General features: G+C 41.1%; 7 protein-coding genes across 13 annotated transcripts in view; 4 read left to right on the forward strand and 3 right to left on the reverse strand.

Annotated features, from left to right (window-relative positions):
- The window catches only part of atxn3 (ataxin 3), a 5232-nt gene extending 5126 nt beyond the window's left edge, over nt 1-106 (forward strand). For both annotated transcript variants that reach the window (XM_068579899.1, XM_068579900.1), the window contains exon 11: nt 1-106. This exon is cut by the window's left edge and continues 1639 nt beyond it. The gene's annotated coding sequence lies outside the window, so the exon portion shown is untranslated.
- Nucleotides 107-625: 519 nt separating this feature from the next.
- Nucleotides 626-2270, forward strand: serpina10b (serpin peptidase inhibitor, clade A (alpha-1 antiproteinase, antitrypsin), member 10b). Its single transcript, XM_068581019.1, has 4 exons — nt 626-1229; nt 1324-1597; nt 1834-1981; nt 2079-2270. The coding sequence occupies exons 1-4, from the start codon at nt 626-628 to the stop codon at nt 2268-2270; spliced, it is 1218 nt and encodes a 405-aa protein (XP_068437120.1).
- An 817-nt stretch (nt 2271-3087) lies between these two features.
- On the forward strand, nt 3088-9004 carry ddx24 (DEAD (Asp-Glu-Ala-Asp) box helicase 24). Its single transcript, XM_068579895.1, has 8 exons — nt 3088-4291; nt 4380-4844; nt 4937-5090; nt 5907-6422; nt 6815-6890; nt 7169-7357; nt 7443-7572; nt 7665-9004. The coding sequence occupies exons 1-8, from the start codon at nt 3388-3390 to the stop codon at nt 7934-7936; spliced, it is 2706 nt and encodes a 901-aa protein (XP_068435996.1). The 5' UTR covers nt 3088-3387; the 3' UTR covers nt 7937-9004.
- On the reverse strand, nt 8112-10250 carry LOC137787454 (ubiquitin thioesterase OTUB2-like). 4 transcript variants are annotated; one of them, XM_068579904.1, is made up of 7 exons: nt 9982-9996; nt 9765-9797; nt 9441-9521; nt 9212-9330; nt 9036-9120; nt 8518-8709; nt 8112-8398 (listed from the first exon to the last, which is right to left on the reverse strand). In XM_068579904.1, the coding sequence occupies exons 3-7, from the start codon at nt 9519-9521 to the stop codon at nt 8192-8194; spliced, it is 684 nt and encodes a 227-aa protein (XP_068436005.1). In that variant the 5' UTR covers nt 9765-9797; nt 9982-9996; the 3' UTR covers nt 8112-8191. The 4 variants fall into 4 exon arrangements, with proteins under 4 accessions (XP_068436005.1, XP_068436002.1, XP_068436004.1 ...); XM_068579901.1 differs by lacking the exons at nt 9765-9797; nt 9982-9996 and adding an exon at nt 10176-10250; XM_068579903.1 differs by lacking the exon at nt 9765-9797 and having other exon boundaries at nt 9982-10117.
- An 862-nt stretch (nt 10251-11112) lies between these two features.
- Nucleotides 11113-13279, reverse strand: ccdc197 (coiled-coil domain containing 197). 2 transcript variants are annotated; one of them, XM_068579896.1, is made up of 9 exons: nt 13085-13279; nt 12933-12978; nt 12592-12768; nt 12340-12497; nt 12176-12258; nt 11883-12055; nt 11600-11710; nt 11395-11511; nt 11113-11304 (listed from the first exon to the last, which is right to left on the reverse strand). In XM_068579896.1, the coding sequence occupies exons 1-9, from the start codon at nt 13183-13185 to the stop codon at nt 11119-11121; spliced, it is 1152 nt and encodes a 383-aa protein (XP_068435997.1). In that variant the 5' UTR covers nt 13186-13279; the 3' UTR covers nt 11113-11118. The 2 variants fall into 2 exon arrangements, with proteins under 2 accessions (XP_068435997.1, XP_068435998.1); XM_068579897.1 differs by having other exon boundaries at nt 11138-11318.
- Nucleotides 13280-15135: 1856 nt separating this feature from the next.
- Nucleotides 15136-19922, forward strand: LOC137787571 (ankyrin repeat and SOCS box protein 2-like). Of its 2 annotated transcripts, none has more exons than XM_068580163.1 (8): nt 15136-15385; nt 17239-17408; nt 17587-17742; nt 17831-18076; nt 18159-18330; nt 18522-19125; nt 19210-19363; nt 19514-19922. In XM_068580163.1, exons 1-8 carry the CDS (start codon nt 15264-15266, stop codon nt 19642-19644), a joined length of 1755 nt encoding a protein of 584 aa, XP_068436264.1. In that variant the 5' UTR covers nt 15136-15263; the 3' UTR covers nt 19645-19922. The 2 variants fall into 2 exon arrangements, with proteins under 2 accessions (XP_068436264.1, XP_068436263.1); XM_068580162.1 differs by lacking the exon at nt 15136-15385 and adding an exon at nt 16646-16813.
- Nucleotides 19884-21688, reverse strand: LOC137787572 (protein FAM181A-like). Its single transcript, XM_068580165.1, has 2 exons — nt 21337-21688; nt 19884-21205 (listed from the first exon to the last, which is right to left on the reverse strand). The coding sequence occupies exons 1-2, from the start codon at nt 21530-21532 to the stop codon at nt 20367-20369; spliced, it is 1035 nt and encodes a 344-aa protein (XP_068436266.1). The 5' UTR covers nt 21533-21688; the 3' UTR covers nt 19884-20366.
- Nucleotides 21689-24695: the final 3007 nt, after the last annotated feature.

Raw genomic sequence — 24695 nt, forward strand, 5'->3', positions numbered from 1 at the left:
TTCTTATCATTGCATTATTTTCACTCACTGCGTTCTCACAATAAGTACTCATCCTTTTTCTTATGTTACCATAGCTCATTCTTTCATTTCAAGTATTAGTTATTGTTCCAGGATTAAAGTGACATTCACTCCTGAAGTTTCTCATGTCTGTTTTTGTACCTCACTGTTAATATGCAATTGTTGACCGTTCTTGTGTCATCACTAAGAAAAGAGACCTTGAACGTTCCAAAAACAAGTCCGACTTCATTTGGGACAACCTAACAGGCGGTGTGTCATATGTTGGGTTAATATGTAACGCTCAGAGCACACTTGAACTTTGTTTCCCCAAATAACAGATAGATGGAGCTTTCAGAAGTTATCTCCCACTAGCTGAATGGTATGTATGATAATCAATCCGGGGAAATGATATTTAGTGAGAACTATCTATTATATTTCTAAACTGAATTAATTAAAATGCTTTTGGTCGTAATAGAAATGGAGAAAAAAAGTTTTTTATGGAATCAAATCTGTCTTGTAATCTTGAACAGATGTGTTATTTATCGTGTGTTCAATTGTCCTTTTCTAAAATTACCCTTGACATCTACATGTCTGCGTGTTTTAGGTTGTGCAACGAAACCCTCAAAATATGATGGTAAACAAAATGAAGATGGGATTTATGTTAATTGTAACCTGCATGGGTTTCCTTGCTCCTGTCCACCAAGCGCACCTTCCAAGCGCTACCATCTCAGATCTTTCCTTCCAAAATATGGGTTTTGCCATGAACCTATACAGAAAAATATCCAGCTATAATGACAAGAATATCTTTTTCTCACCTTTGAGCATCTCCACCAGCTTTGCGGCTCTTTTAATGGCTTCTGATGCTGAAACGTACGAGGAAATACTGAAGGCACTTAACCTGGAGCAGCTTGAGCAGGCTGACCAGCCAGAGCTTATCCCCACACTCTTTCAACTCCTTCATGAGAGCATCACACAGAATGGATCACTGGAACTGGAACAAAGCATGGCCCTCTTTATGCGCCCGCAGTTTGAGGTGGAGAAAGTATTTCAAGATCAACTCAAGACATTTTTTGAAGCCGACATCCAAAGGGTAGACTTTGCAGACACAAAAGAGAGTATCGGCTTCATCAATGAGTTCATCAAGAACAAGACTCGGGACAAAGTGCCAGAGATGATTTCCACCCTGGATCCAGTGACACGTCTCATGTTAATCAACACAATTTTTTTCCAGGGTAAGCTGAATCCCTTTTGTGTCGTAAGATTGTTATTAATTGTGCGTTAACCATTAGTTTTACCATTAAATTAAAAGTATAATTTCCTCTACAGGATCCTGGCAGATGCCTTTCAACTCCAATTTTACTGAAAATGCCCCGTTCTACGTTAACAACTATAATATTGTGCAAGTGCCAATGATGTTCTTAGAAGATAAGTTCTACTCATGGAAAGATGTTCCTCTTGGTGCTAAAGTGTTGAAGCTACCATATCAGGAAGGTGTTTCCATGCTTATCCTGCTACCAAACAAAGGTGTAGACTACACTGTAGTTGATGATGGGATCACTGCTAAGAAGTTCCTCAGCTGGATCAAAAATCTGCAAAAAACGTAAGTGCATAGAAAGTATTCACGTGGAAAACATTTCACAAAAACCTAAAAAGCTTTTCTATATTTTTTTCTACTACCATCTGTATTATGTTGTATTTGAGCCATTATGCCCTTTGTGACTTTTTTGCATTAAAACATCAACAAACATGCCAATACATAATATCAAATACCTACAGCATCACATAGATAACAAATATGTCTACTCAACATTGGCGGCCATATCTTTATGTTCACAGCAAACTGGAAGTCCAGCTGCCCAAATTCAAGATGGAAGAGTCATATTCCCTGCAAGATATTCTACCAGATATGGGCATGAAAAGTATATTCAGTACTTCAGCCAATTTGACAAAGCTGACTAAGGAAGAAGGCCTCAAAGTGTCAGAGGTTAGTTTTCCATTTCACCATGCTGTAACCGCATACTTGCATATTCCATCCTCTACAGATGTTGATTTATTTTTTAATCTCTACTGTAAAATCACAGGTGCTGCACAAGGCTGTGATTGAGGTGGATGAAGTGGGAACCACTGCAGCAGCTGCCACAGTAATTGGCATTACTCCATATTCCTTGCCCATGACCTTCATTGTCAACCGGCCGTTTTTCTTCTTCATATACCATGAAGCCACAAACTGTCTGCTATTCATGGGCAGAGTTATTGACCCGACCAACAACTAGCAGCGGGTTGTTTGAGCACATAACATTGTGTTTATTAAGGCTTTTAAATGACTATTTTGATGCAGCTTTTAATCTTAAATTGAAAATGCTTGTGCTGTCTTGTTCTGTAAGCTTGTCTAATATGATCCAGATAATAAATAATTAACATTATTGTGCCTTTTTTTTAGACTTAGGCAAATCATTTCAACCCTTGAATAAAGATGTGTCGAAAACACAAACTAAATGAGCAGTACTGGGTACAAGTGAGCACCAGCACAAGGACACTTTGGCTTTTCGCTTTAAATATATCTACATTTAAAAACAGCAGACTTGATGGATTGTTGTAAGAAAAAAAAATCCTTAGACAATGATATATTTACATTTGTAAAGGTATACAGGTGACTTTTTCTGATGGCTGATTAGAAAATAAGAAACATGACCTTTTAATAACATTTATAGCTGCAATGTGGATGGCTCACGAGCAAGAGATTTTTCACTTGCATTATGAAAGTCTGAAAAATGTATTTTAAATAACAATTTAGTCATTACTTACAATGTACAAACCATGTATTAAAGGTGCATTCTATGAATGTGGTAACGACACATAAAATCGTAATAAGACGTGTCAGCTTTCAGCTCAAACATTGAGTTTAGTGAGATTAGACACTAATCACTTTTCTCTTAAAGTAGAGAAAAGTGAGAAAGCAGGCTCCTGGTCACTTCAATAATAAATACCATGACGAAATATTTGTATCAGCCGCGTCATTGTGCGGGAGAGAAAACTTTGTAACCGCTGCTGGACTAATAAAGTTTTTTCAAACCACGTGATCAACACTGTCATGGCTGCGCACTCGTGTGTTGCGTGGTTTGTAACGTTAGTTCGACTTTAACAAAACTAAAGCCGGTCAGGATCGTTTTTTTTCATATTTTTTACTTCAATGTGTTATATTGTTGTTTATTATTTAATAGACCAGTTTCGGACATTTTTACGGGAATTTTCTATATAACTAGGTTAGTTAGAGTGCTTCGGCACTTAGCGCTAGCTGCCAGCTAACTTCACACATAACGCCACGCTTTTAACAGCTCCGTTTGAGGGAGGCAATTCAACGTGTTGTCTTGACTCTGTATTTGTAGGAAAATGTTCAAGAAAAAGTTCAATAAAATGAAGCCCAGAAACAAGCGTATGATATCCTCTGGGCTGATTAAATCAGGCAGAAAACGGAGCGTCCATATGAAAGGCGATTGGAAAGCTGTAGAGGTCGATCCCAGTGTTTTCTCCGAGGAGGGAATGGAAGGTCTGGTGTGTTTTGAAGAGCTGACAAATTATCGGTTGGTTGACTCTGAAAAGGCTGCAGCTGAAGCAGAAAAGGAAGTCACAGAGGAGAAGAAGAGGAAAACGAAGAAGAGAAAAGCCAGCAAGGGAGAGGAAGAGGCTGGAGAGAAGGTAGATGTGGAGAGCAAAGAAGGAGAGAAAACAGCTGAACCAGCCAAGAAGAAAGCTAAAAAGAAGAAGACGAATAAGAAACAGTCTGCACAGGAATCCGACCAAGCAAATGACACTGCTGTGGTACAGAAGGTTGTAGCTGCAGGTGAGGAGGGAGGAAAAGATGAAGGGCCTTTAGAAGACTCCTCTAAAGATTCAGCAGTTAGTTCAGCACCTGATGCTCGACTAAAACTTAAAAAGAAGAGTAACAAAAAGAAGCGAAAGAAGCAGCGGATGAAAAAGGATAAAATCCTAGAAGCACAGGCAAGCCAGGAGTCTACATCCGAACTTCAGTCTTTGGAAAAAGAAAAACCCACTCAAGATAAAGTTAAAAAGCATCCCAAAAACAAAAAGCAGATAAAGAATTGGACGAATGCAGCGATGGCTGGCCCCGAAGACAGAAAAGCTGATGTGAGTGCTTGGAATGACCTGTTTGTTCCTGCCCCAGTGCTAAGGGCACTGAGCAGTCTTGGATTCAGCTCACCGAGTCCTATACAAGCCCTGGCTTTGCCTCCAGCTATCAGGGATCGTATGGATATACTAGGGGCAGCTGAGACAGGTAAGATAAACTACACTTTGTTTTTGTCCCATTACAGTATGTCTTCATGTTTCCTTAAGTGAAGCTAATGTCAGCACTGTCATTACAGGAAGTGGGAAGACCCTGGCTTTCGGTATTCCCATGATCCACGCCATCATGGAGTGGAAGAACAGTTTAGAAAAGCCAGTTGATGACGACACTGAATCAACCATAGAGGTGGAGAGTTTGTATTTACCAGCTGTAGATGAGTCCACAATAGAAGAAGACGAGGAGGACAACATAGACACTGAGGACACTGAAGGAGAAGAGAGTGAAAGCGTCACAGAGCAGGATCAGGGTGACACAGATGAACATGACAGTGAAGAAGACGGTGATGAAAAAGATGACGATGAGAAGCTTGGGTGTGTTCGAGTAATAGAAAATGCAGACTTTGACTTTGACCCCACTGCTGAAGAAGAACAAGAACCACCTACTGGTGGTTGCAGTCAGCCTCTGCTTGGACTGGTGCTCACTCCCACCAGGGAGCTGGCTGTTCAGGTCAAGCACCATATTGATGCTATCACAAAATTTACCGGTAAATCATCCAAGTTATATGAATACCAGGTTTTTGTTTTTAATAATCAAACACAATTCTGTCAAAATACTTAATATGTTTCTTTTGTGTAGACATCAAAACAGCAATAGTGGTGGGTGGAATGGCACAACAGAAACAACGAAGGATGTTGACGCGAAGACCAGAAATTGTTATTGCCACTCCAGGACGTCTGTGGGACTTGATCCAGGAGGGACATCCACATCTGCAGAATTTAAGACGGCTCAAGTAAGTCACAATTCAGACCTCTTTCTGATTTGGCAATATGGTCGAACTCACTATGGCAATATATTTTAAATATCAATATTATATGGATTAACATATGGATAATATGTTAATTATCACATAAATAGGTATAATAAAGACAAAATAAATCTTAAATTCCGTACAATAAACTGTCCCACGACTTCATTACAGCAGACAAAGGTCATATCACCTATAAAAAAAAACTAAAATTACAATAACCCAATGTAATAACTAACTTTTTCTATTCATTTTTAATTTGTTTTTCTGCATTTGGTAGAAGTATCAAAGGATTCTATGTGTTCATGAAGAGTAGATTTATCTTCATAAATGTGTTTTACACAGTAATGTCGTGTTTACATTAACACGGAAAATTAAATATGAAATGTGCTTTTTTTTTTTGCCAGTAAGGAGAAACCACATTAGCTCATTTCCAAATGTGGGGAATCATCCAGGATGTACTATAACAATTGAATAAACAGCGTGTAAAATGCGAAATAAATGAATAGGCTACGACATTAGCTATAAAAGTCTAAATCATTTAAAGAGATCTGGAACTGACTGCATGCACATTATTGCTATTTGTAGGAAGGGTCCCTGTGCAATTCCCCCCTCACACCCTCCCCCCCCCCAAAAAGCCAGAGGCAGCAGCGCAATGTGTGTTGGCAGCAGACTTTGTTTTATTATTGAACTTGACTTCCCAACAAAAAGCTAGATCAACATCAGGAATAATTTGAGTGTTTTGAAGTTGTTTTTTGTTCATGCTACCTTTTGTTAACTTCTCTTTGTGTTATTATACAGGTGCCTGGTCATTGATGAAGCAGATCGCATGGTAGAGAGAGGCCACTTTGCAGAGCTTGAGAGTCTGATGGAGATGCTGAATACGGTTCACTTTAATCCCAAGAGGCAGACCTTTGTGTTCTCTGCCACACTGACCATGGATCGCAGTGTGCCCATGCGTCTTCTGCAGAAGAAGAAGAGGAAGATTCTGGACAACAGGGGCCAGCTGGAAAAACTCATGGAGAAAGTGGGGATCAGATCCAAACCCAAAATTATTGACCTGACCAGGAAAGAGGCAACTGTGGAGACCTTGACTGAGACCCGAATCCATTGTCAGAAGGAAGAGAAGGACTTCTTCCTTTATTACTTTTTACTCCAGTATCCTGGTCGCACCATGGTATTTGCCAACAGTATAGATTGTATCAAGAGACTGAACTCTCTGCTGGTTATCATGGACTGCACTCCACTGCCCCTTCATGCCAACATGCACCAGAAGCAACGCCTCAAAAACCTGGAAAGGTTTGCAGAGAGGGAAAGGTGAGGTTTGCACACACTTGCACTAGCAGTCTGGTGGTGTTTGCCTCAGGTTAGATTGGTCAGTGTGTTCCTATGATGAAATATTAAAAAGACTAAACTGCAACTAAGGTGCACAATCAAATCAAGTGTAATTTTAGTGGTCTGCACATGTGCGTGTTTTGCTTCCATTTTGAGCTAGTATAGTATACTATATACTATTTAATAGTCATTTGTAAACTTTGAGTTTAAAGTTTTCGCCCTAGTTTTTGTAATAAGTTCCGTCTTAAAAGTGATACTTATTAGTGACTAAAAACATCTCATAATTTAGCATCTCTTCAAGTGTCACATGACATGTAATCAACTCATTGCTTGCTGAATTGACATTTGACACGATATAAAAATGTCATTCTCAGTTGTGTTCTGCTGACTACTGATGTGGCCTCTCGAGGACTTGATATCCCAAACGTTGAGCATGTCATTCACTACCAGGTAAGCTTTGTCCAAAACTTTTATTCATTTTCAAAGCCATTTACTTATATTAAACCAACATGAGTATTGTTCTATATAAACAAGGATACTTATTAACGGTCACACTAATCACTATGTATTACAGCCGTTTGATGTTGAGTAATACAGCTGCATAGCTCTGTTAACTGTAGTATGTTGTTAGAGGCTGCTCTATAGATTCTACTGCAGCGTATTGGATGCATAGACAGAGCCTCAGTGTTACTATTGTCTTGTGAATCATGTCCTCTTGTGATCATCAGGTTCCCAGGACTTGTGAAACTTACGTCCATCGGAGTGGGAGAACAGCGAGAGCCACCAAAGAGGGTCTGAGTTTGCTGCTGATAGGCCCAGACGACATGATGAACTTCAAAAAGATCTACAAGGCTCTTGGGAAGGATGAGGATCTTCCCATGTTCCCCATAGAGCTCAAATGCATGGAAGCCATCAAGGTGAGATCCAACATTAGGTCAAGCCTTTATATGACATTCAAGAGATTATATTTGGTTGTTCATTGTCGAGTGTGTTTCTCCACAGGAGCGGGTCAACTTAGCCAGACGGGTAGAGAAGATTGAGTTCCACAACAGCAGGGAGAAGCAGCACAACTCATGGTTCAAACAAGCAGCAGTGGCCCTGGAGGTGGACCTGGATGATGATCTTTTAATTGGTGAGACCAATTTAACACATGTTCTGCACCAGGTTCCCTTTATTTAAAAATGTTAAAATACAGACAGTTGAATATACTTTCTATGTCCACAGGCGGCGGAAATGATGAAGACTATGACCGAGAGCAGCAGAGGGTGGTAAAGGGGATGAAAAAGCATTTGAAGCATCTGATCTCCCAGCCGGTATTCAAGAATGTGACTTACAACAAGTACCCCACTCAAATGGGAAAGCTCTCCCTGCCTCACATGCCTCATGCTGGGAGGGGAAATGCCCTCACCAGGGTTTCAATACAGGAGAAGAAACGGAAGTCAAAGAAAGGTGGTGCACAACAGCAGAAAAGAGCAGCAGCAGTAGTCACATGTTAATGGAATGTGTATTTAGAGAGACCATCTGACATGGTGTATGCAATTGTTAATTTATGTAAATGTTTTACATAAATTCATTTAAATACTTATTGCACAATGTGCACACAAAACAATGTATTTCCAATGCTGTTGCATCGCTGTACACTGCAAGCCTTTATAAAAATGTTTTCATAAGTGTCTTAAAGCCCAGTTGGGATTTTTATTCCACCAAAGTCATTGTTCCTGAGTTGAACGGAGTCCTCGTGTGTCTCGTGGTCAGTGTTGAGGTCGCGGGTAGAGAATGTTATAATGTGACGTTTGGTAGAGGAGGTGCAGGGAGGGCTCAGCACCTTCTGGAATGATGTGGTGAGCCAACAGCTGTTCGTCGCCCTCCATAGAGACTATGTGGATGCCAATATCCAGGGCCTGTGACAGAGCTAAGATGTCCACATGATCACACTCCATCGCCATGGTCTCCACTTCCTGAATGAAGAGAGCGAAGATGTTACCAAACCTGACAGTTGTATTTCCTTGACACATCCTTTTGTAAAACAGTGGAGCTACTTTTCTTTTCACGAGGTGGCAGCAGCACTTTAACAAACCTGCTGACAGTAGACTAGTAGATTAGGCGCCTCCACAAAGTTGCAGAAGAATTCCGCCTGGTTTTGAAGGCGTGCTGAAGTGAGCAGCCGGAGATACTGCACCACGCTATCGGACGTCATCTGCTCATTGAAGAGCCTGAGCAGCGTGTCTTCCTGCTCATCAGCCTGGCACTGCTCCACAACGTTAACAACCTGCAAGATAACTAGGTATTTACACTCATGGGTTTAAACTCGTTCTACAAGTGCCTCTTATACTTTAATTCCCTGACCTTTAAAAACAAAAGCAGAGATCCATCAGCGGTTCCAATGAGAAACTGATGAATGAACCCCCAAACTTGCAATCTGACTGTATAATTGCATTGATCATTTCTGAAGAGTTTGTCCCCAACAAGAAATGACCCTTGTTGCTCATATCAACACTTTTCTTGTCCATGCTTATTAGAAGCAAGGCTTTACTGGCCTTACGCTTCATAGTAAATCAATAAAATCTGACTGAAAAAACAAGTGCATTTTTTTACTGTGTTGAGGTGGTGCTTGAAGGACCTCTCATCAAATCCGGCCGAGGACAAGTCTTCACAGGTTTGAACAATTTTCTCCTTAAATCTGAAAATAAAACCAGTGAGATAGGAGCATCTTAAACTTTAGGTGACTTCAGTTTTGGGAAATGGCAGTAAAGACTGTAAAGATGACTGACCTCTGCAAAGCCCGGGCATTGTGCAGTACTGACTCCAAGTGTGCAAAGCAGAGGGCTCTGTAGAAGCAGTTTCCATCTCCGCGCACCTGTCTGACGGTGGAAAACTGCCTGCTTAGATCCTAACAAAGAATAATTGGTGTGATTATTACGCGACGGACAGTTTGCAGCATTTAAACGGAGCGACTACTTGCAGTCGCCTTCGCTACCCGACTCGAACTAAATGTCCTACTTTGTATTTGGCACCCGGCGTTTGCTCAGGAAACAGCGAAGAGATGTCCTCTCGGCATGAGACGAGGCTGCCTGCCTCCATCTGTCGAGAAACAAACAGCTTTACTATTTTAAGACCAACCCGCACGACACACCTTCGTATTTCAACAATATGAAAACATTGTAAGGACAAACGTAATTACAGTGGAGCAATAATCTGTGCGTCAAAGCTGTGTGTCATAACATTGTTGCAATCGTATTTCCATTTTCTGGAAACCGGATGTTTGCACAAACCACGTGCTTCTGTTAAAGGGACAGTACAGTGTTGTACACACTGGAGTCATACCTTCGTTTTGGGGAAGTGACACAATGATCGAGCCTGAAAGTTTTGTTAGAAATATAAGTCAGTGTTAACTGCGTTAGTCTAAAAATGGAAACCCACAATTAACATCTGCTGCAAGTAGAAATCCTATATTCAAGATCGTACTTAAAAAAAAATAGTCTAAACAGTATTTCGTTTTTTTTCAAACGCTCAAGGTGAAAGTTACGTTACTGTACGTGACCTTTTCACTGACGGACAAAAGAGACTCAAATTATTTTAACTGAAGTCTTTCTCTAGCTTCATGGTGTCAAGGTGGTGTTGATTTCAACAACTTTATATCGTCTACAATAATGCATCATATTTATCTGTGACGTAACACGTAGTCGACTTATGGCTGTTATATTATTGTACTGGAATAAACAATTTAATATTTACCTCAAGGGAAGTAGAAGCATATACATGGAAAACACTCCAGTGGAGTACAGGTAGGCTATTTCAAAAAATGCACTCGGTCAGAATCAAGATTAGAACTCCTCATTGCCAGTGAATTTTACTTGGTGAAAGTTTCATAACAATAAACAAAAACAAAAAATTGTGCAATAACATGAGACATGATTTAAAAAAATAGAAAGAATAAAACCCCCAGGTTATGACTTAATTGCAGACAAAATAACTGTAAAAAGTACGTCTGAACATGTTTTGCTCCTTTAACCACATTCCCCAGAGGAGTTTGCACTAAAGAGATTTATGCAAACCTGTAATGCAGTGTCTTACAACAGGTATCTGCTTCACATGTTCAATGTGTTGAGCCGAAACCCAAACTATGGAACAGAAAATGTAAATGATTGCAGCATTTCCAGGTCTATAACAGATTATAATTCTCACTGTTGCACTATATTTACTGTATTTATTAGAGTGAATACAGAATATCACAAAGAATAATATATTCAGAATAATATACTCATGAATCACAGATCTTGTCTCATTGCAATACATATCACATATTATTATTATATTATATACATAGTATTTTAAAATGCAACAATGATTACGTTCCAAACAGATTTGCAAAATCTTTATGAAAAAAATGTAGTATTTTGCATTAAGAGTTTTGAACACTGGCACTCTGTTACATAAACTCAAAAAATGGAAAAAATCTAACTTATAAATGATGACAAAAATATCATAACACAAGGTGTGTTCACTTGCTTTTTCCAAAGTCTTAATCCCATGTTCTTCATCAGTGGACGTAGTTTTCTTACGTGTCACACTTGTGTCATGTTGTAGTTTTTCTTGTCAAACTATGAAATAGTTTCACACTTAACAAACATATATTGCTTTAAGCAGTGACACCATGGTAAATTATCAAAGTTCCACATCAACTCATTGTCGCACTCTTTCTACTGACTTTACTTGAACTTTTAATTAGTGTTTTACTGCCGATGCTTTTCATTGGGCCCCTCTCTCTTTTGTCTGTCGGAGCTGTTCGACTTGTCATGGCAGACCCAGACTCCATCAGTCTCCTCGCTCTCCTCTCCGTGTCTGCCTTGTCCAGGATGTACTCCTAAAATCAAACTCCTGGTTAGTTTAAAAAGTATGCAAAGGAACATACATTACAACTATAGAACAAGCAACTATTTTCTTAAGATATTACCTTCACCATGTCCATCATTGACAGTATGTCCATGTTTTCCAGTGGTCCATATGTTGATAGATAGCACTGCTCTGCAAGATTGTTGATTGCCATAAGCAAGCAACCCTTTTCTTTCACCTGACATCACAAGATTTGACAACATTTATATCCTTAATTCCAATCTGCAGATCACAGACCTTTCCAACTCATAATCTTGAAAGCGTACCTTCTGTCTGTACAGGCCTTGCTCCAGCAGCAGGTTAACCTCTGCCTGCTTATTCTTCTCTTTAAGGGTTCCTAACTCTCTTTGCAGTTCAGACAGTTCTTTATTGGCCATCTGCAACACACATACAAAATATAATAGGTCGTTCATTTAAGTATTGAGTGTGTGTGTGTGTGTGTGTGTGTGTGTGTGTGTGTGTGTGTGTGTGTGTGTGTGTGTGTGTGTGTGTGTGCACACGCGCGCATGTGTGCATGTGTGTTTGTGTAAGCATGTGTGTGTGTCTGACCAATGTTTCAATACTGTGCTTCTGCTTCATGATCAGCAGTTGTTGCTGGCCCTGCTCCACCTCCTCCTCCATACTCTCCAAACGCTGCAGCAGCTCACGGGAGGTGATGGACAGGTTCTCGTGGTGCCGAATGATGGGCATAACCGAAGATTCAGACCCATTATCAAGGAAAGCTGAAAAACATCGTGCCATTTGGTCCATTTTACAGCGAGTGTGCAATTAACTCATAAGATAAGCGGAACATGATTTATGTAAAAGTTTTGTGGAGGTCAATACAAGTTTGCTCAACTTACTGCTGGGGAAATGATCCATTGTTTTCATCAAGTAGTCCTCATAGATTTTGTATTTGGACATTCTCTTCTTTAAAACTTGCTGTCTGTGAATCATGACATGGGAAAACTGAGATCAAATGTCACGGCATGATCGTTGCATTAAGGCGTTGGTTGAAAGTTCTCACCTGGCTCTCAGTTGTTTCAACTGATCTGTCAGATCTTCAATCTCTCTCTGTTTGGAAATGTTTAGCTCAAGGGCAGTCTCATACTTCTGCAGCGCTCGGCGTCGCTTCACTTCATTTTCAGCCACAAACTTCTCAAACTTCATCCCCCTCTCTCTAGTCTGGGTGAAAATACAAATCGGTATTCACATTGGTCAGTCAATGGGTATCTAGAGCCTAATCATTTATGCCTTCAATTTAAGGGGTTTAATTCACCTGCTTTTGTTTTAGTTCCAGTTCAGACCGTCTCTGAGCGAGAACCTCCATGCGGTTCTTGAACTCCTGTCGTTTGAGTGTGAGTTGCTGGTCCACCGTGTCCAACTCAGCCCGTTTCTTCAGAACCAGGGTCTTTTGCAAAGTGTTCACTCCTGCCTCAAGGACTCTGCTGGAAGTCTAACCATATGATGAACAGTCATGTTAGAAAATATCTTTAAAAAGGATCATCAAATGCCACAAAACCTACTTTTCTGTATTATTATTTTAATATTCTATTGCCTAACGTAACCTTGACATGACATTGTTATTTCTATTGCATGCGTATACATATGCTGTTTTACCTCTGTCACAACAGGTAGATGATTGACATGTTCCTCTTTTCTGTGTCTGCATGGTGAGAAATAGATTTTTAGAACCATCCAATTGACACATTAATGAATGGCTTTTAGAGAAGTTAAGTTTCTTCCGCTTTATGATGCAAGCGCCGGCCTACCTGTCTTTCAACTGTGTGACAAAAACGTTTCTTATTCTGTTTTCCACCTTCAGTTTGAGTCGGGGGTCGCTGTCCTCGAGGCCTGGCAAGAAAGACGTCATGTTTTTTTTTCCACTATAATGTCCTGTAATACTGAAGAGTAAACAAGTGCTGCAATTATTCCACGTTTTTGCGACCAGAACGTCTTTTTCCGGATGTATTCCTGGATTTGTGTTGCGGTTGCTTAGGAACCGCCTACGAGACAACAGGGAATGTGTCGAGATCGTTTCGTCGTTGTCACGGCAACTGCCAAAGGGGCGGTTCTCTTTTAATGACCGAATGAGAGCAACGTATCCATGGAGATGAGGCCGTTCCAGGTCCGAGACGAGGACAACGTTAAGAGCGCTCACTCCGCTCTAAATTACGAATCCAGAAAGGTTCTCACATGATGTATTACTCTGTTCCATAGTAAATCAATATTAACATTGAAGTAATGATAATAAAATCATAATTAAGAAGAAAAAACTTTTATTAAAGATCCCATTCAGACATGTTTTAGACATATTGTTTTACACATACTCTGCTTTAAATTTTCTGTTAAAGTTTTTTGGCTATGACCTTGTCAAAAATATATATGTGTTTCTCCTTCTCCCTTATTGAAAATTAAAGATTTTGTGACTATGCTAATAAATGGTGCAAAATGACTGAAAGGTCTGTTCTCAATCTGTTTGTGCGCAGGGAGTTTCAAGTTTCCACATCACACTTGTGTAAGTTGCATGTTGAACCATGAGTGGTTTACAAACACGTCACAAAACCATGCCCATACCAATGTATGTGTCTTAAATTCAGATTTAATGTCAGCACAGAGAAAATGTCACCCTTCAAGGGATGAAAATGAAAACTCATCATTCTGATTAGTGAAGTCAAATATCAAAGTATAGTCACAATAAGTACTTTAATCAGACATTCTAAGTGCATACTTATAGTTTTATAGACCATTTTCATAGTGGACATTGATATGACTCATCATTAAAGCAAAGGTTTAATTCATAAAATGAATGATGGTTTCATCTGTATTATTTTTTACCGATACATAATTTTCCTTGCAGATAACCTGACTACAGATAGCAGGAAAACTGCAGGTCTAATCACTGACAAGGCTTGCTGACGCACTTAAGAGACGGAGGCAATGTTAACCATGTTATTTACACCTTTTAAAGTGTTGCAAATAAACACCACCTTTCAGTGTGAGCACTATCTCCTCTCTTATTTTCAAGGAACTGGACTAAATACTTCCTCAATGATGGTTATGGTGATAGCTGTAAAAAAAACAAAAAAAAAGTTCCCTTTGTTGGCTAAAACAATGTGCGACTGCTCAGAAATGTGGAAACAGCCTCATAATCTGGTTCCTCCAACTGTAAATACACATGTTGATAGACTTGTTTGTGTCAAGTAAACCAGAGCACTTTCAGTTTAGTTGCAGGAAGCATTCTTCACAAATACTTCTGAAGAATGGATCGTTAAACAGAAATCTGCTGTTTTTGTTCTCTGCACATTTTCACACTGACGGATACAACAGAAGGATATCTTCTCCCTTGTTATAAAGATAGATCAACACCTCTACTTTGAATGAGGAGGAGGAACACTGACACGCGGTGAGTTGCTGTCCTTGAATTATGCTTTAAAGACTAATTTTAAGACATTTCTATACACTTGGTTCCAAATCTCTCCTCTTTCTGTGTGTGTTTTATCTTTGTTAAAAAAACAAACATGTTTTCTATAACTGTTAAGCCGAGTCAAACGTTAAATAGAACTTTATGTGTTATTTTGTGCTGACTTTCTGCTACATAACTATCTGTAACACTACACACGACCTTACCTCAGCGTTGCCTCTCCAGCTGCAGAATCAAATCAAACCCAGTCGAACATGCCCTTAAAAGGCATCTGTCCTCATCGCCTGAGCTGCTGCTCTCTGATGTCTCCAAGTGCAGATTTCAGCTCTGTCAAATGAGCTTGGTCTCTAATTCACACAGTGTGACTGTAGAGTTTGTGTGTTTATGCACGTTTTTCACCTTTGCTGCTATTATTGTTCTGACTCTGTTGGTCTGGATCGTCAGGCTCATTTCTGGTTCATGAAGAAGATAGCAGCACACTGTTTGATGTCTCTGTCCTCAGGCTGGACAACACATCTCCTCCTGTGATGGTCACAGTCAGCAGATCCAGGTCTCTTTTTCAGAGACTCAACAACGATATCAAAGACAGGCTGGCTGTGTACTCACTGAGTCTCCACACTTCAGCCAACTCAACAGTAAACGAGTTCAGGTGAGGAAACACAATATTACTTTTAAACTCGCCTTTTTTTTAAGTGCTATGCACATGAGGTTTCCCTATGCTCATGTCTTATAATAAAACAATCACTGAGTAAACCCTTTGAAATATTGAAATCAGTCATTTTTACGTGGTTAGTAAAGACATTTGCGTTTTCATTTGTACTGAATGGTTGAAGTACAAACTCTGGTGTTTCTGGAATTTTTTTTAATAAATGTGGCTCAATGGCTTACAGGTGACTAAATGAAATGGTGGGGAAGTGGCAGAAAATTATCTGATTGTTATTTCTGGTTCAAGGGATAAGAAATAACTTGTAAAATATCATTAAGAAATATGTTTAATCTAACGTTTGATGTTTACAGCAACAAGGTAGGTAGATGTGACGAAACATTTTCAATGATTATCATCAATTATTTTAGCTAATTTTGAAAATACACACGCAAATAAAAGTATTTAAAAGAAAGACAGCACTGCTCAAACGCTTATCGTCTGCAGGAGACCTGGCCTGTCAATGAAAAAACACTTCCCTCTTGTGGAGAAACTGCAGCGCCCTCAAAGTCACATAGTATGTAAATTACGAGCCAGAGGGGCTTCACATAAAAAACAAAACATTAATAATTATGGAACTGTGCCCAACTGTCACAAACCAGATGTTTTTTATAGGAGTTATAGTTTTACCTGACAAATTATTCAGCCACATTTTAAAAGGTTGGGGAACAATTTGCTTAGGGCCAATGCTATACGTATTGTTATAAATACGTGGAAAAAAACAAAAACATTGTCGTTCATATAGCAATCCTGTTTCTGAGAATTTGTGGATTTTATGGACTTTACATTCTACAAATACACACTAATGACATGCTCGGGTTTAAAGGCACAACTCTCATAAATGGGAAGAAGGGGTTCTCCGCCTCTCAGCACAGCGCAGCTGAATCAGGGGCTTCTCATTGTTACCCCTCGCTGTGCTTCCCCTCCTGTACTGGGCCTATTCTTCCAAAAGTCCGCTTTGAGATTTATATTATTGTACAATTTAATGTGGGAACCAGTTAATAAAATAAACTCTGTGCAAAGAAAGACATCTCGGCCGCATTCTCTCCAGTGCTGTTGGTCTTATCTCTGGATGTCCGAGTCTCCTTGACATATATGGATACACCCGTCAGCCTGCCGCCTGACAGTACCGTCCCAAAATAATCTGAGCCTGCACAGCTGAGCCCCGCTCGGCGCTGCACGCTGCTCCGCCGCCACGTTGTGAGAGGCAACCCTGCCGTGAAATCTCTCCTCGTCAGCAATGACGAAATTTATCTATTCTGAATACTTATCTCAGTTCCGCAATGCTGGAGGTAAATGCAATAATGTTATGTCGCGACTGCGAGGAGATGGGAGGAGAGGAGGCGGCCAGAGCGACGCAGCGTCAGAGCCGGAGTGAGTCTTTTGTTGTGGAGGGCAGTTTGACACGGTGCGTGTGTGTGTGTGTGTGTGTGTGTGTGTGTGTGTGTGTGTGTGTGTGTGTGTGTGTGTGTGTGTGTGTGTGTGTGTTGGGGGTCCTTCTGCTCAACTGAGGTCTTCCTTGTCCTGCTGTAGAATGTAATAGGACATGTTTGATCTTGATTGAATTAGTAACATATTATACCAAATGACTTGTATGTGCAACATACTTGGCCAATACGTTATTTCGGTTCTGACCAGTTCAAATTGCTTATTATATTATAGTTTATCATTATCGCCTAAAGATAACGATTTAACATTTCATGGTTGCGTCAAAACTACAGCCCTCACACAGTGCTAGAATTTACTTGATTGCTTTTAGGTGGGAGACGATTAAAGTGTTATTTTTATCTCCTTTTAAGGGATGTTGAGCCAGTGGTCTTTGCCATCAGGAGAGGGGACGTGGAGGCTGTAAATGATCTGGCAACATCCGCTCCTCTCAGTCTGCTGAAGGAGAACAAAGATGGCTGGATACCTCTGCATGATGCTGCCATCTGTGGACAGACAGAGTGCTTGAAGACCATACTGAGGGGTATGCAATTGAAAGCATTGAAGGTCGTGCATTTATTTAAATCGCATGGGCTCAGAGTGACAATATGGGGAAAGAAAAAACAGATCTATTGAAAGAGGTGTTTTGGTGTTTGTACATTCTCAAAACGCTAAATGAGTCACCCAACTGGTTTGTGTGATATGAATATGTTCTGCACCAGCCCATCCAGGATCGGTAGACAAACGTACCTTACAGGAGCAGACGGCCCTGCTGCTTGCTGTGTCTCGTGAACACTTGTCATGTGTGCAGTGCCTTCTGGAGACAAGTGCCGACCCCGACATCAGCAGCAAGAACAAAGAAACCCCTTTGTACAAAGGTACAGCAGTGTTGTATAAAGCATAACTATCAGGGGAAAAACTGTATGGATAACTGTATAACAGCTAAATGCTTGTCTGTTTCTGCAGCTTGTGAGTTGGACAATGTGGACATGGTGAGTCTCATTCTGTCCCATGGGGCCACTGTGAACCAGCGGTGTGGTCAGGGGTGGACAGCCCTCCATGAGGCTGTATCCAGGAACAACACAGAGATCTGTGAGATACTAATAAGAGCCGGGGCTGCAATCAACCCTCCTAATACTTACAGCATCACACCGCTCATAGTAGCAGCTCAGCGAGGACAGACGAGGGCGCTCTGCTACCTTATTGGAAAAGGTACTTGTCTGCAAAATAAAATATGACTCTTTTTCATTTTTATGACATATGAAGGTTATAAAGGAACCATGCTTTTCTGTAGGTGCAGATGTGAACATGCAGACGTGCGATGGGGTCACAGCTCTGCATGAGGCTAGTAAAAATGGCCACAAGGAAAGCGTTGCAGTGCTGTTGACTAAGAACGCAGATGCTAACAAACCCACCAACACAGGATTGCTGCCGCTGCATCTTGCTGCCCAATTTGGACACCACGAGTAAGTAACTTGTTAATTAGGTATTATTATAACCGAAAACATTTCTAAAGATGTAATATTTGTTACAGAAATGTGGTTTTAATGTACAAGAGAGTAGTTATTATGAATAAGGCCATGACAAGAGTTTTAGAAACGGCTCTGTATTTGTTTTCTTCATGTATTTCGATTATTTTCCCTCACTCTGTGTGCAGAATCGTGTCCCTGCTTGTCTCAGTGACAAGTCGAGCCAGGCTGCGCCACAGTTGTATCAGCCCCCTCCACCTCGCAGCAGAGCACAACAGACACACTGTGGCAGCTGTGCTACTCAAGACAGGTGCAGACGTAAACGCCACACTGGCCGACAGTCACTCCATCCAGTACGCTGATCGACGAGCAACAGCTCTCTATTTTGCAATTGCCAACGGCAGCACCGAAACAGCAGAGGTGTTACTGAACGCTGGCGCTAATCTCAGTCTGGACCCAGTTAGTCCTCTGCTGATGGCGGTACGGCAAGGTTGTGTCAGCACTGTGTCCTTACTGCTGGAGAGAGAGGCCAACGTCCACGCCAGAATACCCTCTTATGCCACGACATTCCCCGCTGTTGTTGCCCTTTGCATGAATAATTTTCTTCTTCTCAAGTGTCTTTTGGACAATGGCTGTGATGCCCTCTCCTGTTTTACTTGTACATACGGCTGTGCCCCTCACCCAACATCAGGAGAATCCCACACAAGAACAGTTGGCAGCAATGGAATTGTTTCGCAGAATGACAACGTGCTTCCTTTAAGCTGCAGTGAGCCATCAGAGAGAGCAACACAGGTGTGAAAAAAGGCACAAAAAAAACAATGTCAGGGATTTTATAATAACTGAAATGTTCTTTCTAATTTTTTTTTTCCTTTTCAGTTCTGTGAGTGGGTCTCAACATCCGTGATGTGTAAATGGGCAGGGCCGATCATAGACTTGCTGCTGGAGCATGTTGGTCATGTTCAGCTTTGCAGCAAGCTCACTGAACTGCTGGACAGCCGAGAAGAATGGCTCGCTGTTAAGAGGAAGTCATGTAAGCATCTGACAAAATCCTATCATCCTGACATGCAAATGTGTCTCTTTCTGTCTTTCACTTCCTCACACATGCACATGCAGCGTATATGTGGTCTACAAGCATAAAAGCGAGAATCCTCTTGACCTTTTCTCTTTGTCCTGTCCACAGCGTCACCTCGTCCACTGCTGCACCTTTGCAGATTTAAGATTCGGACCGAAATGGGGAGACACAGACTGAAATCTCTCACAAGCCTACCTCTGCCAGACAGACTGATCAGATATCTGAGCATGGCTGACTGACTTTAATCTGAACTTCAAGCAATATAGGCATCATAGATGTGACTAAATTTATCCATTTGTGTTTCTTTATTAAGCTGCATTGAATGTCTTTTATTTGTAGATGCATTTTCGTGTAAAATATCTATTTATAACAAATGTACAACGTTACAATAAGTTTCTTTATTCTGTCTGTCAGAGTGTTTTGTAGTGTACAGAAACGCTCAATGAAAGCAAAAATAATCTAATGCCCAAAGGAGATCTCGAAGGAAGTTGAATCATTTATTTAAAAATAAACGTCACTCTTTCAAATGTGCCTATCTATCGTACATTACTTTGACAAAGAAAAAAGGATTCTATGTCTCACATTCTATTCTCATAGTTGAAAGACAAAACTAAAACAGGATGTTCTCATTCATTTGCATGCCTTTTGGTGCTGGAAAAAAAAGAGCAGTCATCCTCTGCAGAAACCTAAAAGTAGAAACCTTTCAACTTACTGTCACATTTTTAGATATTTGGAAAGGCATCAAACTGGCATGAGAGTACACATGAAGACGTTATTCTGCAAGTGCAACTTAGTCCTTTAGATTTAAACAATAAAAATAGATTAAGCTTCCAATAAGTGCTTGAGGAAGTGTCTCGTGTACAAATGTTGAAAGATGCAGAGTTGGCTTTGTAGAATGCAACATGAACATAATTAGTCCTATTTACACATTTTCTGTGTGACTGCTCCATTAGTAGGGTAATTAAATGAATCCAAACACACTGAAGATTGGCGACTGGACGGTGGGTTTGGTCGGTATGGGTTTGACCACAACGTGCGTGTGGAGTTTCTGTCCATACGGATGCTCAGGTCTCTCTGTCTCTGCTGCTTTACTCCACAGTCCCAGCGGCGGATGTGGGACAACAATGTGACTGTGGAGGACCTGGTGTCCGTGGTACTGGAAGGGGCAGCAGCCGCACACATTCACACAGTGGTGAGTGCTCAGGTCCAATTTCAGCGTCTCTTTATCCGCAGAGCTGCGTCGACTGGACGTCGACAGAGTGGCCTTTGTATCATCCTTATCGTAACTCCTTTTCCACTTTTCATTTTCACTGCCCTCAGAGGTGCCGGTATTATGGTTCCTTTTTATTCCCAAATGTGAGTGCTCCCGCTTAGTTGGGGTCAACTTAGGTTCCTCCCAAAATGAGGCTGGTAGTTGGCGTTTCCTCATAGGTACCTGCTTAACGGCGCTCCCCACATTCTCCGCACATTGCGCATCCGAACCGGCCTTCTCTGTGACCTTCACATTCTGGTGGACAGTCCCCACCGGCTTGGCGCAGCCATACTCAGCAGACCTGTGCGTGTGGCATCTCGGGACTCTGGAGTACTTCTGAGAGAACCGCTTGAGTTGTTTCTGCAGATATTTCCTGTGGTCCACGGAGCGTCTGCACGGAGCTGACTTGTCCAAAGCCGCTTTGATATCGCTGGAGGCCAAATTTACAAAATTTAGCAACGTCTTGACTTCACTGTCTGCGTTCGCCATATTTACAAAGACTTTGATCAAATCAGTCCATGTTGGAGCTTGTAGTCCCCCATGAAGATCTAAAGGGAAATCAGAAAGAAACAATTTAGGATTTGAGTAATTGCAACATTTCTCTTTTGAAATAATTCTGCAACCATCTTGAAACTGAATGTGACGGGTCTCAGTTGAGTAATAATAACCCTTTACTCACCACTGCTGGATGCTGCAGACTCACTCCAAGACACAGTCCAGGCACAGACTTCCCTCCAGGCTGAGCACTTCAACAAGTTGAATGAATATAAACTCCTTGTAGTTGTGGTGCTTTCCTTGAACCAATCAGCGACCCCAGACCCCTCACAATGCACCCAATCAGCCTCCAAGCGCCCTGGTATCAAATTCTTCACCATTGCAAATTGTTGTCATGGAGACCTTAAAAAAAGCCGCTGAGGGGATGCGATATTTCTCCTGCACGGTGATTTCCGCGCGTCGACCAAACATCTCCAAAAAAGCCAGAGTGTGCATGAGCAAAAATGAGCGCAAGTTTAGCTGAAATAGGCAAGCATTCTAACTTTATTCTGGGGCGGTTAGAGTTGAGTCCTACACATAGATGCCCCTCATACCCTCCCCAAGAGTGATGTCAGCTGTAGGATTTGGTGAGGGGGGGATCTAAAGAGTGCATAACCATGGAAAGGGGCTTGAACGCTCAAGAATCTTGTCTTTCTGTTTGCCCCCTCAATCGAGCGACACAAAGGCTGAATTACTCATTCAAACCTCGCGGGACAAAGGGAAAGGAGCTGGATAGCACTCCTGCATTTGTAGTCAAACATTTAGAGACTTAAATCGAGTCGTCATGAAGGAGAAAGAGTCGGACAAAGCCCATAGAATTGCCATCAGCAAACATTTTCCTGTGTCATATTATGGGGTCTCCATGGCTCCCTCTGGCCCGTGGACAATAGCACAAGTTTGCACACTCGAATACTGTCACCCTGCCAACGGCAACAAGGGCCCAAAACAGGACAATCCCCAGAGAAAGCATGAGCTCCGCAGGGAAGGTTGCAATGGAGGAGGAAAGGGGGACTTGTGAAATGCTAATTGAGCTTCATCCCCTTATTGAAGTGAAAACAGAGTACCTATCGTTCCATTAAACCGCAGCAGCAGTGGAATGAGATGTGAGGAAACTGTTTGTCTGGTAAGTAACACCTCATGCTTGTGCACTATAGTACCCTGAAAGCATTATCTGAACCACTCCAGCACCAGGACAGATCGTTTTTGAAAACATGCTGCAGTCTACATCGAGGCTACAGGCCATTTATTCCGAGGGAGCTGCAGCCAGAATGATTGATTGCCTCATTCACTCAGTTTGGGGTTGTCTGAGGAGAGCTCTGCAGGTCTATATGTGCTCTGACTGGTCTATCTTTTTAGGCAGTGCATCCCTCTTGTTCTGGAGAGGCAATGAGACCCTATTGTCCTCCTCCGTTCTTCTTCCCTTCACCTCTCTGTTCATCTGAAAAGGCCAATTAACAATGGGGCTCCCCTCCCATGGCCTGTCACCCCACTCCTGGGATTTTGAAGTGAGGAAGAAAGAGAAAGAGGAAGCATAGTGGCATCCACAAATACCACAATGTCACACTGTCCTTGTGCCAAGACAGGTGGACGAAATGTTTGTAGAGTTTTTAAAATACTTATATAAGTAGGATTGAGATGATTTGTGGGACTTCAGAAAAACACTTAGCCAAATGACAATATTCAGTGAAACCAACATAACATACAAGTCAAAGTGTCACTTTAACTGCTGCATGCTCCCAAGATATGCTTTACTTGCATATCTTGGGAGCACATGCAAACTGCCACTGAGAAAATGTTGCACCCAGGGAGTGTTTGGGGACTCCAATTATGCACTGTGCTTTCTTTTTTACTTTTGTAAATACATATTTGAATTGTGAGAAAGTGACAAAAATATATCTGCTGATAAAACAATTCAGATGAGTTTACAATAAATATAATTTCAATAACACTTGAGAATAACAAAAATCCAGAAATACAACATTTCCAAATTCTGACAATAGTGCACTTGTTGTCCTTTTGTGGATACAGAAAGCAGTGAAAAGGTGTTTCACTACTTACTTTGTCTTCACTGGTCTTCACTGTTAAGATATTAAGAGAGCGCCGAAATCACATGTGTTACCAGACTTCCCCACTAGATGGCAATCTACCTCCACAATGATACAGCCAAGCCGTGCTGTTACAATAAAGGAGAAACACACAGAGTAAACATAAATGCAGTGGAGTTAATTTGCTGTGAACATTATGACTCCTTAAATGGATATGGATATGCAAATTTCTTTTTGTTTGATGCGAGTACTATGTCTGCGCTCTGTTTGTCCTGCAGAGATGCTGATTAAGTATTGCAGCAAGAATAATAACACTGAAAGACCACAGTAATTGTATAAAGAGGTCTTCCTATCGGAGTTTAAAAGGGCTGTGATGTATGTTGTGGCAGATTGCTGCTAGTTGGAAGCCGGTGAGGCAGCAGGAAGGAACCAGGAGGATGTAGTTCTTTCCTCTTGTCAGATAATCGATAGTGGGACAGACCATAGGAGAGGATGGACGAGCTGAACCGCCAGGCACACTATACGCCAAATCCAGGCTTGCTCTGTACTTCAAAAACTCTGTAAAATCCCTGCATTGTCTGGCAATGCAGTTCAGCAGCAGATGTGGATTTTCCACTCTAAAAGTCATCTGCAGCTCTTGTGCATTAGCTCACCCCATTACTGTCGGTGAAAAGCTTTTTCATAGGCAAGAGATGTGATAAATGTTCAGCTGACCAAAAGACTGTAAGGCTAGATGCTGAGCCCATTGATTTCAATCCAAAGTTGTTTAGTTGGCTTAGATGCTGCTTGTGTTGTTTGGAATAAGCAGACTGTGACACAATTGGCTGTCACTTGTGTTATTTAAACCACAAGCAATGCTTTCCAACAGAAGTAATGTGAGTAAAGCAATTGATTGTGGATTCATGAAACATGAGTAAGCAATGAAAAGGAGATACAGGCCTGTTGGTGTACTGAGCGGACAAACCTGCAAACAACGCCTTAGCAAGACAAAGGGGTTTTAACAGTTTAAGGGTCAGTGCTGCGGCAGCAACACTGATCCCTGTAGTGTATACTGAAGGAAAAGTAAACGGTGTGGGGCTGCAACTATTTTAAGAATTGATGAACAAAATGAATAAAATGTCAGGAAGAAATAAAAAAAACAACCCACTATTTTCTTAATCCAACATTTCTTGGTTTGTCCAATTAACAGTCCAAAACACAAATATATTCAAATAACTGTTATACAAGATGACAATTCTCCCATTTGAAGGACTGTCTTTCATAAAAGTGACGTAAAATATTATGGTGTCTTTAAATATTTATTTCAAAAACTATTCTTCTTTATTGCTTTCCTCATAAATATCACTAAGATGAGCAACAAGGTTGTAATTCCCACTGTCATTTATCTGTTAAAGTAAATTCAATAAACTGTGAATGTCACGTTGACTCCCTGGTACCATGTACATGGCTAGGGGCTATG

Source organism: Clinocottus analis, unplaced genomic scaffold (assembly GCF_023055335.1).
Source record: "Clinocottus analis isolate CAN_PGR_092001 unplaced genomic scaffold, fCliAna1.0.p SCAF_17, whole genome shotgun sequence".
NCBI lineage: Eukaryota > Metazoa > Chordata > Actinopteri > Perciformes > Cottidae > Clinocottus > Clinocottus analis.